Below are 17,716 nucleotides of genomic sequence, written 5' to 3'. Positions count from 1 at the left end.
TGACATAGATATTGTCATAGTTTTAAAAGACGCAAACTGTGCCTAGGGCGCAAAAGCATCATATAGCTTAGAGTGAAGTAAAACCTGACCTAATATGCATATCAATTTTATAAAATATGATTCAAAATCCAATATAATCAATAAAAAAATTAAATTTTCAAATATTTAAAAGAAACATTCAACAAAAAAAATAATGAAATTATATAAATTTCAATATATAATTAGAATTTTCAAAAATAAAAAGCAAAGTAGACAAGGTATGCCTCTTGAACAAGGTACATATCTTCACAAGCAAGACACTATAGCTAGAGAGTGGTTGTGTCTTGAGCCTAGGCGCGCTTTAAGCGCATCTTTTAAAACTATGGATATCGCTATCATTTTTTTCCTTTTTTCACTCAACTTTTATTTGGGTTCTATGTAGGTTGTTATTTAATCACATCTCAATGTATGATATCTTTTGGTCAACAATTTGTATGTTTAGTTTCATTATGAAAAATATAAAAGAAAATCAAATATAATTAAAATTATTTAAAGATTTATGTCTATGTTTGATTCCTGAAAAATGTGAGGGAAAATGCCGGGAAAAAAAAATAAAGGAAAAGTTGAAGGAAAATAAAAAATAGCTTTAAAATCAATAAATTATTTTATATGCTACTTCAAACTCATTTCACTTATTTTCCTCTTCTATTTAAAGATTAGATAATTTAAAAATATATAGATTTTTAACTAATTTTAATTATATTTTATTTTATTTTATATTTTTTATATTGAAACCAAATATAAGAAAATCATTTTTCTTAACATTTTCTTTCTTTTCTTAGCACTTTCTGGAAACCAAACATAATCTATATATTTTAAAATTATTTAATCTTTATATTATGGAGGAAAATAAGTGATATAAGCTTTTAAAAAAATATAAAAATAATTTATTGACTCTGAAACTATTTTTTTTCCTTCGTTTTTTCTTTCTCTCTATTTTCTTTTCCTCACATTTTCCCTCAAATTTTTTGGGAACCAAATACAACGAAAAGAAAATTCACCTATGTATTATATTAGAAACCCTGACAACTTGAACTTGTCACACACCTATATATTATATTAGAAACCCTGACAACTTGAAATTGTCACATTCCCTACTACTCAAAATTTGTCTACTTCTTAATCATAACAAATTATTCAAATTTCTTTATAAAAATAATAATTGAATATTTATATATCAGGGTTGTATGATTTATGATTATTTTTACTTATTGAATATATATTATTCTTTTAGTCTTATTATTCAGTAGAAAAAAAACTCTTAAGATTTATTCTTTTAAAATAAAAACAAAATTTTATTTTAAACTATGTGTAGGGGTATTATTGTCAATTTATTTTTTTGCATTCTCATTCCTATTATTACCAAATATAAGAATGGAAATAGATAATTATTCCAACTTTAAATTCCTAAGTTCATCCAAACACAAAAAATGGAATCACTAAATTCATTCTTATTCAACAAAAAATAGGAATGAAACAAAACATTCATTTTCATTTTCAATTCTCATGTACCAAACAACCCCTTAGAGTAAAAATCAAAAACATTAATATCTAGGATATTAATTTCAAAAAGAGCCCACTTAATTCCTTCTTTAACATTGAGACTTAAATCTTGGTAGCATGAGGAAATAAGAAAGCATTATGGAGTTGGAGGTTTTCAGTTTCCTAATTAAGGTTTCAAATTAATTTATTACTGAAAACGACTTCATTTACATTAATTACTAATTAACATTTTTCGTTATTAATAATTTAAAACCCACTTTATAATTTAGGAAAATTATATTGATTTGAAATTCAGCACTCATATATAAGTGGGTAGAGTGGTGATGGGCGTTGAGAAAACAAATAAAGTTGGCTTTGTGATGGATATAAAGATGTCCCTGCTCATGGAGATCCAAGTGTGAATACCTTTAACAACAGGTGTCATAGTTTGGCTTCTTCAGTTGATCCTTTCTAGTCAAGCAGGTATCTGTATTATATTTTGATTTCAATTTTTTTTTTATGTATATGAAGCTTATTTCATTGAACCTTAATAGTAATGGGCTAAAAATATGATTGTCGCGTGTTAACAATTTATTTCTTTATTCATTTTTTAAAAGCTTTGTTTGGTTTTAAGAAAATTTGAGAAAAAATGTTAATAAAAGAAAATAAAGAAGAAAAGTAGAAGAAAAGAAAAAGTAAATAAAAAAGAAAAAGAAATATTTGATTAAAAGGGATAAAATAATTCCCAAATTGTGAATTTAATTTTTTTTTTTAAATGTCATTTTTTTACATAAATGTCATTTACTGTTTTAAGTATTTACATATAGGTTTTCAAATAAAATGTTATTTTTATAAGATATTATAATCAAAATAAGAAAAAAAAAAAAAAAAAAGACAAGGGTTAAATTTCAAAAATTAAATTTTCACTGATCATTTTATTCAAATAACTCAAAAATAAATTAAACTTAATAAATTATTTTTATAAGCTTCTTTAAACTTATTTCATTTTTTTTTTTTATTATATAAAGATTAAATAATTTAAAAACATATAAATTTTTAATAAATTTTAATTATATTTGATATTCTTCTATAATTTTTACAATGAAATAAAACATGAAAAAACGCTATTAATAACCAAACATACTCTTAAAGAAATTAAAAACAAAAACAAGAATGAAGATAGGGAAGGGGTTGAAGTTGGGATGCAATTATGTTAATCGACTTAAAATGGCAATTACAACGTCCGTTTTTGTTCTCTCTAAGATGATATTTCTCGTTTACTTACAAGTGCATACATACGGCGGACAAAATGGAGGACGTGAAGTTGGTGGAGAGAATGATGGTTCTACCGGAGACGCCAACACCGCGCCGGCGTGTTTTCTTATCAAACATAGACCTAACCCTCGTTGCATACCAAGAATCAGTATCCTTCTTCGATCCTCCTGCGAATCAGATGAGCCTCTCAGAGGCATTTCACCGCCTATGCCGCGCGATATCCCAGGTACTCGTGTCTTACGACTTCTTGGCTGGAAGGCTGGTGCCATCTCTGGAGGCAAGTAACCGGCTCGAGATCGACTGCAACAATGCAGGGTTCGTGGTTGCTGCAGCCACCACCAAGACTACGTTGAGCCAGCTCGGTGAGCTCATGGCGCCCAAGCCGGAGTTCGAGCGGTTGGTTGCTTTCTTGCGTGAAGAGGCTGAAGATGAGCTGGAGCTGAAAGACAAGCCTCTGGGTTTTTTTCAGGTTCCTTCTGTGCTCTGGTTCAGGGTTTATGTGTCTTGTTTGTAGCAATGCGAGTGTGTTTTGAGGCTGAGCTTCTTTCTTTCATTGATGGCAGTTGACACAGTTTGGGTGTGGAGGCCTGGCCCTGGGATCAAGATATTACCACTGCATCCTAGACGGTGTGGCCATTCATGATCTTGAGATGAACTTGGCTTCCCTGACTCGCGGCGAAGGCTTGGTCGTGGTACCGAACCCGGATAGGAGCATATTCAGAGCACGGAATCCACCACAAATCAGTCACCCTCATTTTGAGTACTCAAGAGCCATTGATACAGATAGCCCATTCACCCTCCGCGGAACCAGTGATGCCCCCATTGAGAAATCCGGGAGGCATGATCAGATTCACCTGATCCATCTTTCACCTATCAACATCCAAGGTTTAAAGAAGGCAGCCCTCAGGGATGGGAAGTTGAAAAACTGCACCACTTTTCAAGCTGTGGCAGCGAAGATATGGAAGGCAAGGAGCATAGCAGTGGAGATGGCAGAGGGGAAGATTTCGACCATGTTGTTTCCGGTGGATACTCGAACCAGGGTTGTGCCACAAGCCCCGGTGGGATTTGCTGGAAATGCATTGGTCCCTGGGTTCGCAAGAGCCAGCGTGAGGGAGCTGAAAGAGGAAGAGTATTCAAGCCTAGTGAGGAGAGTGCAGGAAGGGATTGAGAGGTTGGATGATGAGTATGTGAGGTCTGGTATAGACTGGTTAGAGGTGAATAGAGGGGTACCTTGTAGAGAAGACAGCTTCTCACTTGTAGCGTGGTGGAGGCTGGGCTTGGAAGAAGAGGAGTTCGCTTGGGGTAGACTTAAATGTGCTTCTCCAGTAGTTGTTAAACCAGGCATTGTCTTCCTGTTGCCAGGGCCGACAGCTGAGGGAGGGCTCAACATTTTCCTGGAACTGGAAGGAGACCAAGTGGTGGAGTTTCGTAGGTTAATGATGGAAGATTGATGGATTTCCAACAGTGCCAAACCAGTACCCAGCCAACCTCCAAACCAAAAAATAAATGGAGAAACAGCCTATGATCTCACATACAGCTATCTGCAGTAGCTTCCACAAAGATCATATCTCATCAGAATACTTGAAATTTATGAAACGAAAATGGCATAAGTTCTTCACGCAAATCGTATTATAATGCGTGAAATTCTATGAAAGACTTAAGTTTCATAAATCTTAATTTGAACCCTTAGTATAAAATAGAGCTTCTATTCGTATTAATTCCAAGCCATATATTATGTTTTGTACAATTTAATATCCCTACACTACATACAGCCAGCATAAGGCATGAGACCATGGCAACCTATAGTGGTTGAACATGTATATTTTCTTCCTATGTTGTTCGTTATTTCATCCATAGCCAAATTTTTTCTTGGAACTTTTCATTCTTTTCAACTTGAAAAAACTCCAAAGAAGGGGTTTGTCATTGCAGAGTTCAACACAGATCCAGCTGAATTCAAGACTGCCATGTCAACCTTCTCCTGAGGTAGAAATAAGAATTCACCATCTTCAGTTCTCTCAAACCCACAAAGCTCGAGAAACTCAATACCTCCTGTCAAACTCCCAACCCTTTCCTGTTAAAAAATTAAAAGAAAAATACTAAATTATCAAGAAAGAAGTGAAGATAAAACATAACAATTGTTAATAGGGTTTGTACGCACTTCAAGATTCAAGTTTACCTACATTCTAGGAGATCCATAGAAACATTAAATTCATGGAAAAGGACAATGCTGCATTCTTTTTTTCAATAGGAAACAAAAAAAGGCATTGAATTATGAAAAGAAATAAAAGGTATGTGAAGAATGGGTTATTCTTCAAGAAAAGTAAAGAAAGGAATTACAAACTTTATGAATTGCAGCACAACCCAAAGGGATGCGATGAGCCTATACATCATAGAAGCTAGTAAGGAACCAAAGAACAAAATAAACACTCAAGGTTGTAGGAACTCCTGACAGAATTTCTAGAAAAGAAGTTCCACTCTTAACTAGTCGATCTGCTACCTTACTGGACCTTCGTGTCCAAGAGAAGAATAGCTAACCAGTCTTGGAAGATATGGGATCCTCCCATCCACATATTCCATTTCCATGAGTAACAAATCCATGCAATACCAACAGCTGAATCCTCTTCCACTCAAAAGTTACAAATCCATGTACACTTCAGCTGTGGACAATTCTTCCACCAAGGCTATAATCTTAGTTTCACAGGCAACCCTGAACCAGCTGCTTAGAAAAAACCCTTACCACACTACCATTGCTGTCTCAATACACCCGAACAATCCTCATTTGGCTCAGGCCCCAAATGTACCCATCAAACTTTAACTTAGGCTATCCTAAAGGTGTGAGCCAGACTCCATTAACCCCAACGTGTGTTTTGATAGTATAAATACTACACTGGATCCTTCTTTCTAATCCTACAAAATCATGATAAAAAGAATGCTTATGTACCATGTAAAAAGTCAACTTGCAGGTAAGTGCCTCTGCTTGTCCTTGAAATCTGCAATTTCTTCCATAATTAATCCACCAATGAAAATAGTGAGAAGGGCTCTATGATGTATGCCTCTACCTCTAGGACTTATTCCAAAAACTATGAAAGCCATGACCATAATCTCTAAAAACAGAGGGAATCCAAGATAAGCATGCCTACCAAAACAGGGAAAAAGGTGATCTACTGTTTCACCATTGTCTAAGCATAGAACAAAATGCTCAGGTCTAAAAGCTTTTAATGGCCTCCTAGTTTTAGTTGGTTATTTTTGTAGTCGGTTATTATCTCATGCTTTCACAGTATGTTGGCAATGAACTTACAAAGACTGGTTGCTAACATTGAAATTTTAGTTGAAAGTCCAATTTGGAATTTGATGGACAGTCTTGATTATCTCAGATGCATCAGCCGAACTACCAGCGATTTCATTTTAACCAGCATTATCAAACAAGAACCATACCTGGAAGGCTGGGTTACTAAATCGGATCTTCCGGAACTTTTCCTCATCAGGATGCTTAGCAACATTTCTGATATAAATCAGAAGAGTTTGGAAGGCCCTTTTCACTCTGGCATCATCATTCTAGACTCAGAGAAACCAAAGAAAAAAAAAAGTCACGAATAGCAACAGATTTGATACAGAAAGTGCTGCAAAATGCGAGCATGGCATATGGCATTTTTTAGCTTGCAAGGAATGGAAATGCATTTGGAACTTAAGATGGAACTTGTTATTAAGGGTACACAGTATTTATTTGTAAAGGAAGTCAGTTTCACACAATCCATTCTGTGCTCCTCAGTCAATTGCTTCTGAGCATAACAAGGCCATATATGGTGCACTAAACCTGCATTAATTACAGATATTGCAGGCTACAATGCCTAAGGAATAAATTCCATATAACAATTTTCGCAAAGATCACAAAGAACTTTCTAGTATGTACTATGCTTTTCTTTACGACTGGTGAAGGATAATATTATCTTGATAACTTCTAAGATTAGGAAGTTTCTGTTTATTTGAACCCTTACACATGTAAAATTCAATGTTGAGACCATTAACTTCTAGAGATAGTCACTTAATTCATTTGCAGTGACTAGGGTAGATGAATATAGTGAACCAAATGTTGATAGAATGCCATGTGTCCCTGTATGTGGAAGCATGTAATTTTGATACAAAGCATTTCATATGATAAAAAGAATAAGTAATAATACTCTTAATCAATATGTAGTCCAAAACTTGCATATCATAAGATTAAAGGAAGAAGTAATCATACTCTTCATCAAAAGAAAAATGAAAAAGAAGAATAACAAGAATAAATAAATAAATTTCTTTTGTTCTCATTGACCCTCCAGCACATATTAAAATAAATGTTCTTAGGGGGATAAGAAGACATTGGATTTGAAGGTTATGTTCAGATCAATCAGAGATCAGTTTCAAAGGACTGGATAGAGAGGCAAAGACAAGGACGCATGAATTTCAGGTGTTCATTCTTGAAAATGTCTCTCTTAAGAGGTATAGTGAACATAATTTCAAAAGTAGGAGGTTCTTGCTATCTCAGTTATTCAGAATGCCATTTTAAGTAAATCTTATGTTGCACATAGCAAAGTTAATTCTTTCTAGTTTCAGCTTTTGAGTCATGCAGTGGGAGCCACTAACCTAGTTCAGTATAAAAAAATTGACACCCTAAAACTTGTTCTTGTGCACTACTAGCACAATATCACAATAGACCGATGAACGGAACAAGAATGTGTTTTACCTTGTGACTTTTTTTGAGAAACCTTAAACATTCTCTCAAGGGCTCTGCCTTTGTATCAAGTTTAGTGAACAATGAGTTCTGCAATTTAAACAGAGGTATGCTCATCATCTAAATACACCCATACTCTAATGAAATGCCAAAGCCTTTGAATCTTTAGATATCATTCCTAAAAAACCAAAGAAAAAAATCAACACCTTTTCCAGTACAACAGGCAAGGAAGTTTTTACACTAGCAGGGTTTTCAGGTGGCAATCCAAGCTTGCTTCTTCTTTCAGCCTGTTAAGACAACTGCAATTGTTTGAGTGATATGGCAATCTTAATAAAGTACTAAGATTCAGATGCATGGATATTGAACTTGAGAACATTTTTAAGATTCAGAAGCATGAATGCTGAACTTGAATTAACATTCAAGCTTCTGCATAATGTACATACATCTTTTTGTAACATGGGTAGGGATGCTTGGAATGAATGACTGAAGAGAGGGATTACTTTGTTTATGTAGTAAAAGGCTTCTATGAATCAGTTTAGGAATTCTAAATATTATGTCACAATACTGATGTTTAAATAGATATAACAACACAAAAAGGTGCTAAGAATTCAGGGAACACCTTGTCTTCCATTAATTTCTTGAGAAGTTTCTCCCTTGCTCTTTTCTGTTCCTCTTTCTCTGATTCCCAATAGGCTAACATACTAAAACAACAAACCACATCTCTCAGTCAATAGAATTTAAATTTATGAATCAAAGAGAAGGGGTAAATCAACTTAGTACTGTCACATACAAAAACAGATTCACTGGACAAAGACAGACCGTTTTCGTTCATTTTCTTCATCAATTCGTTTTGCTTCAAGGAGTTCCTTTCCAGCCCGAATCCTATTCTGTAGCAAATGAAACAGCTAGGCTATATAAGTCAAGGAATCTTGAACCGAAGCAATCATTGTATATAGACACACAGCTGATGTAGTACTTCAACAAAAACTAATAATAAATACAGAGAAATGTGGCTACAGGAAACATAGCAGTCCTAGAAAGTGTTAATCACATTTCTCTTTCTAGTAGAATAAAAAAACTTAATATTGTTCAATTACTCCAGAATAGACAGCTATAAGACTAGAAAGCTATCCAAATTTACACAAAAATCACAAAATTTGAATTCAACTTTCAAGAAGAGCCCCCATAGCTTGTTTTTCCCAAGTAATTAGTGCTTTGTGTCCTCAATTTTCCAGCAGCAAACCAAGAATACATCTCTTCCCTTCTATCTGATATTCGGAGAGTAGGAGGCTCACAGACCATCCTTTTCTCCAGTACTCCTTGCATTCGTGTCATGGCAGAAATTGTTGTCCTTGGCTGGATATGCAGTTGGCTTCCAACAAAGACATTACAGATATGATGGTTATCACCTTGCAGGTGTTTGGGAGAAGCTCTAGAGTGATAGCACTGTGGAGAGAGGAATGCCAACAACCTGTTGATTATCAAGTTTGAGAGAAACATCCCTGCGAAGACATGAGGAGGCCTGTGTTTGATTTTTGGATGAGTATTGGCTATCTTATGTCTCTTTGAATACCTTTTGCAGAGAAGCTAACCAGTGTTTCATTTAGCACCATTTTATTAAACTCAGGATCCGTAGAGAAACTGGGTTGCACCTGATGAATGCCTTAAGCTAAATTTTGAAGAGTATTCCCTTGTGTAACCCGAGCCTAGTGACTATTGCATTCCTTTTCAGAGATCAAATATTTCAGCTTATCAAGGTGCTTTTGAATCTACTTGGTTTTGGATTGGCCATTAAAATTGTAAGTTTACTGTAAGGTGTAACAATCCAAAAACACTGGGTGTTTTCCAACCTCTATTGAAACAGGGTTCAGCAAAAATTCTCTCCTAACTGTCTCAAATCAGGAGACAACCATGGAGATATAAACATTAGTTGTAGCAAATTGTGGATTTTCTAGAGATATGAGGTATTCATTCACTTGCAAATCTAATTTGTAAAACCAAGAAGCTGATATGCTGGACAAGAGAGGAGTTATCTCCTTTGATTCAAAGCACCCTTTCTAATATGCCTATCTACTCCATGCCTTTATTCTGCATGCTAAGGATGGTTATATTGAGGCTAGAGCAAATTCAAAAGGACTTTCTATGGGGAGGTGGGGCTCTCATGCAAAAACCTCACTTAGTAAGGTGGAAAAGTGTCTATTCAAGGAAGGGTGGTTTGGATGTCAACAGTCTTTCAGCACTAAACAAAGCTCTCCTATGTAAGTGGAGTTGGCATTTTGTTGTATAATGGGGGGCACAGTGGAAGCAAGTTATCAGCCAGAAATATGGTGAGGATGATAGGGGGTGGCATTCTTGCAAGATGAGGGATGATCATGGTGTTGGCCTTTGGAAAGCCTTAAGGAAGAAGTGGCATCTTTTGAGCAGCAAAATTTCTTTCTTAATGGGTAATAGTCGGAGAGTAAGGTTTTGGAAGGACAAGTAGTGTGGAGATGAACCGTTATGTGTCTTATTTCCCTCCTTATTTGCCCTAGCCAGTTCTAAGGAGGTATGGGTGGCAGACGTTTGGAATTCTGCAACTGAAGGGGGGTGGGTGGGTTTCGTGCTTCTCTAGGCCTTTCAATGATTGGGAGATGGAAAGTGCAGAATGTCTTCTAGTACAACTTCAAGAAAAAGGGGCATACAGGTATATAGATGACAAGGTGATTTGGATTGAGTCAAAGTGTGGTAAGTTCTCAATCAAATCCCCCTACATTGCTTTGGAGCCCAATGATCCTTTTTGTTTCCGAGGAGTATCATTTGGAGTTCTTGTGTGCCACCTAAGGTGGCTTTCTTCACATGAGAGGCACCGTGGGGTAAAGTCTTGACTTGGGATTAGGTCCAAAGGAAAGGTATTCTCTAGCTAATAGATGTTTTCTTTGCCATGTTGAAGAAGAATCCATTGATCATATCCTTGTTCACTATGTGAAGACAAAAATTCCAAGGCAACTACTTTTTACTCTCTTTGGTGTGTCTTAGGTTCTTTCCACCTCAGTTACAGAGACTCTCTTTGGGTGGTATGGGTCTTTCTCGAGCAAGAAAAGAAAAAAGGCTAGGAGGTTACCCCTTTATGTCTCTTTTGGACTATTTAGAAATAAAAGAACACGTTTGCCTTTGATAATACGGATCTTTCAATCCAAAGGATGAAAAACTCTTTTATTTATACTTTGTGGTCTTGGTCTAGGGTGTTTGTTAACGAGGCTCCAATGCCTTTTTTTAGTTTTATGGATTGGTTAGGTTCTAAGTCAGAGCAGGTGATGTTTTTTGTTTCTCTCCCTCCCTTCGCTAAGCCTTTTGGTGACCATTATATACAACTTATGCACTTTGGGTTGCTTTTTTGGTACTTCCTTTCTATATATACTTCTTGTTTTTACCTATCAAAAAAAAAAAAAAATCTCCTTTGTGGAATTGTTGTCAAGGGTCATGGGCAAGGTATGTTAGCTCTGAATTTTCATTTTTTTTTTCTTCTCAGACATCCATTTGCTATCCTTGTCTCTTATGAGAGAGAGAGAGAGAGAAGGAACAAAATTGAAGAAAAATTATACAGGACACATGTCAATAAAACTTGACTTAATTTTTATTTCTACAATGAAACTGGTGTTATATGCCTAAATCAGTTTTATAGCACCAATGCTCACTGACTCGTATTTGACCTCTTGGGGAGAAAACAATACAAAGATTGCCTCATGAGTGATTTATTAAATACTTTAGCTTTAAAATATTTTAGATATCTCACAATTCAGTGGAAAGGTTCAAGAAACAATGGCATATTAAATGGGACGCAGCAACACAGTAACTCAAATATTTTTACCTTCTCCCTTTCTCTTTCCCGTTTCTTTTCTTCTTCTTCTTGCCTTCTGCGTGCTCGATTTCTGAAATTGAGGGATAATAATAAAATTAAAAGGAATAGAATACAAGTAGTATAAGCCAGAGAAGTTGCTATGTTTTAAACCAGATTAAAAAAAAAATCAGAAACATTGAATTGGCAATCCTACTTCAGAGAGAATAAAACTGAACTTAATTGTCAACAAAACTTCACTGTAAAGGGATTGATGGAAACCAACCTTAATTCTTGTGCCTTTTTCTTCATTTCTTCAGAAATCTGAAATGGTTTAGGAGACTCAATACCAATGTCGACTGTTATCTGGTGCACTTGAACATGTTATATTAGACCAATGATTCCAGTCAACAATTCTTTAAAACTTCAGATTAGAGTTTACAAAGGGATACATAAAATGCAAATGTAGGACATGGCACCTAAATAATCAATTTCCGTGGAAACTAAATTGTTTCAGCTACTCCCTTTTGTTAATAAGATAGCACACAGGACATATCCTCCCATGCTAAAAGTCAAAGATGTAAGAAAAAGAAAGAACAAAAATACAAAATAAATAGCAAAGAACATAAATCTTGAAACCTGAAGACAAAATATCACACTATCTAACACAATTTTCAAAAATTGCTTATAAAACAACGAGATTTGTTGAGAGCGAGTAAACTAAAAGCAGATTTCGATTATATAATCATCTCTAAACACTTATTTGGCTAAACTATGCATGTTCCTTCTTTAGCTTTCAAATCTCAATACTCAGTCGGTTCTGCATAAGTAATGGAATCAGTAGCAAGAGGAAACTGTAATGATAAGATCTTGCTCCAGAAAGATATTTATTTCCAACAATTGTAGAGGTATACCCAAGTAAAAACACTATTTTCAGCCATCTGAATAACCTGTACAAATAAAAGGAATGAAAAAAGAAAAAGGTTCCTGTCACCAGTTTCCAAAGTAAGCACTGTTTAGCATCTTTTAACCCCCAATTCTGTTTTCAAGGGAGAAAAAAATCCAGAGCTTTGACCTTCCAACAATCTTCAATGGGAGGCAAATCAAAGCCACTAATTTTAATCACATTTTTTTTTATTTCTACGCCAAAGGAAATGAGTCTAGCCATGTTGTACTGTAAGTGGGTTCCTTTTAAGTTGCCCCATCTTTCTATACTTTCCAATTGACTCTCCCTTCTGCAGATTGTCATAGCTTATTAATAGAATACAATTTTTAAAAAAAAAAAAGGAAAAAAAATCTAAAAAAGTGCATCAGGCAACTATCATGGATCTATTGTTGCCAAACTTATGTTGTGCATGACACAAACTATAATTCATGTGAATAACTATGAATATCAGACAGCATACATACTTTATCCTGTAACAGAGAAATGAAACCTCATAAATAGTAGTTATTTGACATCATTTTTGTACATGAAGATTCCTATGCAATGCTATGGAGGAACACCATTAAGATGAAGGATCATACCGAGGGCATCTGATCAATGTCTGGGTCATTTTCATGATCAATAATCCAACTTACAGCAGCTGCCAGACTGTCATTACCTGAAGCATGGAAAAAAATCATGCACAAAATTCTAAATAGCATGAAAAATGGAAATAATCCAAGTCTGAAGGGCATGTGAAGGTTATACTTCATATTGACAAGAGCACACAAGAGTTGAACCATTGGAAGCTCAAACCTATGAGGCCTATGAGCCTGATGATTCCCCATTATGAAGTGCATACATCAACATTTGATGCTCAACTTAGGCCCAGGATATTGTACATTTGAAAAATATGGAATACCCATTAAATGCAATAATTCAACTCAACAGAGGGTTAATCCTTACTAATTGGGCCTTTGCTTTCTTCATTTCAGATCTAGACAAATACAGAACAAAGGAAAGCCAAGATTTGATAAAATGGCTACATGAATCACTACTTCTCATGCATAATATTAGGCAAGCAATGAAAAACATGTTACTGAGCATGCTGAAAGGAGAAATTTTGAGATGTATGAGCAACAAGACAACAGAAGATAGTAAGAAATGAATGTGTCTATCAGAAATTAAAGAGAGAGAAAGAAAAAAATTGAGGATAAGATGAGAGGATTTAGGTAAGAGGTAACGGCCAAGGATGCACCAGTAGGGAATTATTAGCTCCAGTTAAAAGCATTTTCAAGACATGGTGAAGCAAAAATAAACTAGAATGAGGATATGAGAAAGGACATGATGCTTCAGACTTAACAACAGAAATGGCCACAAACAAAACTGAATGACAAAAGATGACTAGCAGATATCATTAAGTAGTTAAGGATTTACTGAGTTGAGCTAATTGATGGTAAGTTTCTATTAAATTGTCATCTACTTAAGAGTCATAGGAGACCTCACAATGATTTTGTTTTAGCCACTGGTCCTAACTTAACCTATTGCTATAAAGTTCAGAAGCTTATTAACTTTGAACACCAGGCTGCACAGACCCTATTCCATCTCTCTACTGAGACCTTTATGGAAAGAGCAAGATCTTTCTTTCTTTCCATAAACTGAAAAACATTATTCATTGCACTTACATAACATACAAATTCTGAGAAAAAAAAAGCTACAAAACTGAACAAGTGGCTTACTCGTTATTAATGTTTTACCCAAGAAAATGAAACCATAATGATGCTTCTTCCTTAATGCAATTAAGCAAAAAACATGATGAAGTATGAGAATAACATTTCATGTGAGATTCGTACAACTACAAGATAGACACTCTTGTTAGTTGTGGAAGTGTATGAATAGGGCCCCTACCTCCTTTAGTAAAAGGATCAATTCTTGTAAGGAAAATGAAAAAGGTGAAGTTTTGGAAGAATGTAAGAATATGCTGTTTTTTAAAGAATCTTCACATCTTCAGCATATTACCATAGCCAGAAGTACACTAGTGAAAGATGAAACCTTCAAGCAATGGTTTGGTATTGTCTCCTATTCTATTTAGCAACCTTGCACATTGGAAGTTTTATTCCTTGGAGAATGCTACACATATTGCAATCAGGTTCCACTAGAGAAGGAGATGGGTGCTCAGCAAGTCCTTGCTGGATCATACGATGAAAATGGGCTTTGAATAAGAACTATAAAATGTTCATGTGATTTCCAGAAATGAGTTGATACTAGATGGTACCCCGTACAAAGGCTTGGAGGACACAAAACAGAATTAATGGAGATTTGATGAGGAACCTTCTTCAGTTGAAAGATTTTAAGGAGAATACTGTTCCTAGGCTGTGATTCCATTACAATTATCTGGGAATGCATGTGACATCTCAAAGGGTCATGTAGAAGCATAGTTCATAATTAGACCCATTGACAAAAGTTTATGCAAACAAATAGAAATAGAGAGAATTAGTGCATTTACAGAGGCAAGGATAAAAATGGATAGCTTCTGATGAAATTTCCAGGTTTATGACCACATTGACCTCGATCCAGTATGGTTCTGCCAACTCAAGTGAAAAAAGAAACATCGCATTTCCATGCATTGTCAACCAACAACTGTCTCAGTTAATCAATAACTGGGTCATAGTCTGAGATGGAAGAAATACGATGCCAATGCAGCAGTTAACATATCAATAGATAACAAGTGAAGCAATGGAAGAGGTCTAGTCTTTTGTCTCCTCAACAAAAATTTCATAACAGAGAAGTGAGAGACCAAGCCAACGAAGAAATGTAAGACCTCTAGTACTTGGCCTACTTAACAAAACTTAACACAAAAAGAGTTCCACTTACATTGGTTTATTCATTTTAGGATGAAGATTGCCTCACCAATATTTCAACAATTTAACATCTAAAGATCCACAATAGAGGAACAAACTGTGCTTAATCTCCTACTTAAACAACTTGATTTCACACATGTTGTTGCTGAATCAGTCAAATTATTATTATAAAACCTGGCTATGTAGCTCATACAAATCCTTAACTCAAAAGCACTATCTCATTTAAAGCAAATTATGTGAATTATATTCCTCTGAAGTTTGACCAACATGCTTCTGTTGTCAAATAAAACCCAACAGGTGTCATTCAAAGAAATCTCTTTCAAACCCTTCACAAATGCTAAAGTAGCTGCCTCTATAGCAAGCCCCAAATAGCAGCCTTGAAATAAGCTCAAAAAAGGATACCCCAATGGTTCCAAATTGATCCTTAAATTCCCTTCTGGTCCAAGTTACCCATAAAAACCATCACAATTAGGCTGGAGAAACTTGCAAGATGAGGAGTAATTCAGTGAAGAGTATTCCTTCTTTTACCTTTATCAACCGTACAAGTAGGTCCCCAATCCCTCATAATGATGATTAGCAGAATATAGGAAAATTCCTTAGAAATTGAAACCCAAAGTAGTTAGAAAAATTGTACTCTTTCCCAGGAATCATTCAGTGAACAATTCTTCATGATTTTAGCATTCCTTTCCAGCCAAATAAACCAAATAGTAGCTACAGAGGCACACCTCCAAAGGACTATATTACCAAAACCACTAAAGGGCTACCAGAAATCTCCTCAACAGCCACACAAGCAATCCCTGCGAGTCTAAACAAGTCCACTAAACTTAAGATTGTGGGCCGTAAAGAAATAAATATCTGGTTATCTCTCCACTTCTATGCACATATTTGGGCTGGTAGCTATCCAGGGGTCTTCTGCTATGGAGCAAATTAGCATCGACTCCATCATTAGTATCTATTAAGCAAAGGCTTTAATTTTATACGGGCCTTGGTTTTCCAATGATACCACCATTTCTTCCAAGAAACACCATAAGCAAGTGAATGGTATAACAACTTCACCATGGACACAAGCTTAGACCATTACATAAAGCATAGACAATATTTTAGTCCCTCCTAGAATGACAATCATTCTTATTTGTCCCCAAAGAATTGATACTAAAAAGGGAAGTCTGAAAACAAGTATATAGCTAGTAACAAGAATTTGAAAGAAGAATCATTCATAAAATAGGCAAAATCCATTTTCCCATCTTTTTGCTTTTCCCCTAAACATTCTCAAAAGCCATTCCAAATATTTGACAAGCCATTACCGTATTACACATGAATACACATCCTCTTTGCCACCAACTATAGTGGTACATTATGATAATAACTATTGAAATGCCATTTCACAGAAATAGACCCACCAGAAAAATGAAGCGCCCTTGTTGCTCTGGCTACAGGGAATCCCATCGCTTCAAGTTCCCCAAGCAATTCCTTATTGACTTCTGGAACAGCCATTTCTAATATAGGAAACAAACACCCACATCACAAATAAAACGTAGAAAATATGAAAGAGAAAAAATGATCAAAATTATAGTTCGTACCGTTTATTACCCTCCTGGGATGCTACGAGAAGTAGAGATGAGAAAAATGGTAAGTAGGTTTTGGAGAGTGGTGAGGTTGTTGAGCATTTTAGGAAGCGAATCACCATGGTGTGGTTTATTCTTTGTAGAACACCCCACCCAATTGCTTCTTCTTTGCTTCGTTCTCTCCATGGGTTTTGGTATTTAGACTTTGGCATGGTGATGAAGAAAAGAATTTGGATCTTGCAAGCTGAAGTTTTCCACAGGATCACAGTCTCAGTTTTGGAAGCAAATGCATGGATGACATGTCACATGGCAGGGCATTAAGGAAAGGGCAGAGCCGTGTGGTGGGTCAATAACCAGGTGTGGAATTTGGGTGGGTATGAATCATTTTAAAAACTCTGATCGGGATTGGGTTCAATTTAAGTTGGTCGTGCCCAGGATAGCCTAACCTAACCTGCATTAATATTTTTATAATATTTATAATGTATATTATCTTATATAATAATATTTATTTTTATTTTAAATTTTTAAGAAAATATCAAATTATATACTTTTTTATTTTCTAAAACAAATATATAATTTTTTTTTTTTTGTTCTTTTGAAATTTTATCTCATTTACTACTTAAATTTTCATACAAATATGTAAAAAAAGTTTTTAAAAATATTATAGATGAATATTGAATTATATAACCCGAGTTTAGAAAAATAAGATTGGGTTAAGTTTGGGTCGAATACCTTAAGATAAAAGTCAAGTTGGATTAGGATCGAATTGATCGTTTCTTAATTCGGATCAAGTTTAAGTTGGTCATTAACTTGATCAACCCGTCCAAGTTATAACCCTAACACGAATATGTTAAGGGTAAATAGAACCTACTTTTGGACTACCATAAGGTTTAAGCCCATCCAACCCAGAGGTTGGTATGATTTTCCTAGGTTATTCTTGGGGTGCATTTTGTTTGTCGACATTTAAACTTAGAAATGAAAATCAGATTTTTCAAAATAAATTCCTAGAGGGTAATGAGTTTGAGATTTTAATTCTAGTTAAAA

General features: G+C 35.1%; 3 protein-coding genes across 5 annotated transcripts; 1 reads left to right on the top strand and 2 right to left on the bottom strand.

The window, feature by feature from the left end:
* Positions 1–2,729: 2,729 nt before the first annotated feature.
* On the bottom strand, positions 2,730–4,349 carry LOC117917716. Of its 2 annotated transcripts, none has more exons than XM_034834081.1 (2): positions 4,027–4,349; positions 2,730–3,911 (listed from the first exon to the last, which is right to left on the bottom strand). In XM_034834081.1, the coding sequence occupies exons 1-2, from the start codon at positions 4,184–4,186 to the stop codon at positions 3,700–3,702; spliced, it is 372 nt and encodes a 123-aa protein (XP_034689972.1). In that variant the 5' UTR covers positions 4,187–4,349; the 3' UTR covers positions 2,730–3,699. The 2 variants fall into 2 exon arrangements, with proteins under 2 accessions (XP_034689972.1, XP_034689973.1); XM_034834082.1 differs by having other exon boundaries at positions 2,730–3,882.
* Positions 2,831–3,654, top strand: LOC117918074 (2-alpha-hydroxytaxane 2-O-benzoyltransferase-like). Its single transcript, XM_034834602.1, has 3 exons — positions 2,831–3,265; positions 3,360–3,488; positions 3,580–3,654. The coding sequence occupies exons 1-3, from the start codon at positions 2,831–2,833 to the stop codon at positions 3,652–3,654; spliced, it is 639 nt and encodes a 212-aa protein (XP_034690493.1).
* A 133-nt stretch (positions 4,350–4,482) lies between the features above and the next one.
* LOC117917715 (UBX domain-containing protein 1-like) lies at positions 4,483–16,997 on the bottom strand. 2 transcript variants are annotated; one of them, XM_034834079.1, is made up of 11 exons: positions 16,688–16,997; positions 16,508–16,603; positions 12,849–12,925; positions 11,608–11,687; positions 11,355–11,415; positions 8,327–8,394; positions 8,127–8,208; positions 7,714–7,794; positions 7,520–7,597; positions 6,232–6,351; positions 4,483–4,867 (listed from the first exon to the last, which is right to left on the bottom strand). In XM_034834079.1, exons 2-11 carry the CDS (start codon positions 16,599–16,601, stop codon positions 4,685–4,687), a joined length of 924 nt encoding a protein of 307 aa, XP_034689970.1. In that variant the 5' UTR covers positions 16,602–16,603; positions 16,688–16,997; the 3' UTR covers positions 4,483–4,684. The 2 variants fall into 2 exon arrangements, with proteins under 2 accessions (XP_034689970.1, XP_034689971.1); XM_034834080.1 differs by lacking the exon at positions 6,232–6,351.
* Positions 16,998–17,716: the final 719 nt, after the last annotated feature.

Source organism: Vitis riparia, chromosome 7, assembly GCF_004353265.1.
Source record: "Vitis riparia cultivar Riparia Gloire de Montpellier isolate 1030 chromosome 7, EGFV_Vit.rip_1.0, whole genome shotgun sequence".
Classification (NCBI taxonomy): Eukaryota; Viridiplantae; Streptophyta; class Magnoliopsida; order Vitales; family Vitaceae; genus Vitis; species Vitis riparia.
The sequence above is the reverse complement of the archived record's forward strand: the minus strand, read 5'-3'. Positions and strand labels throughout refer to the sequence as shown.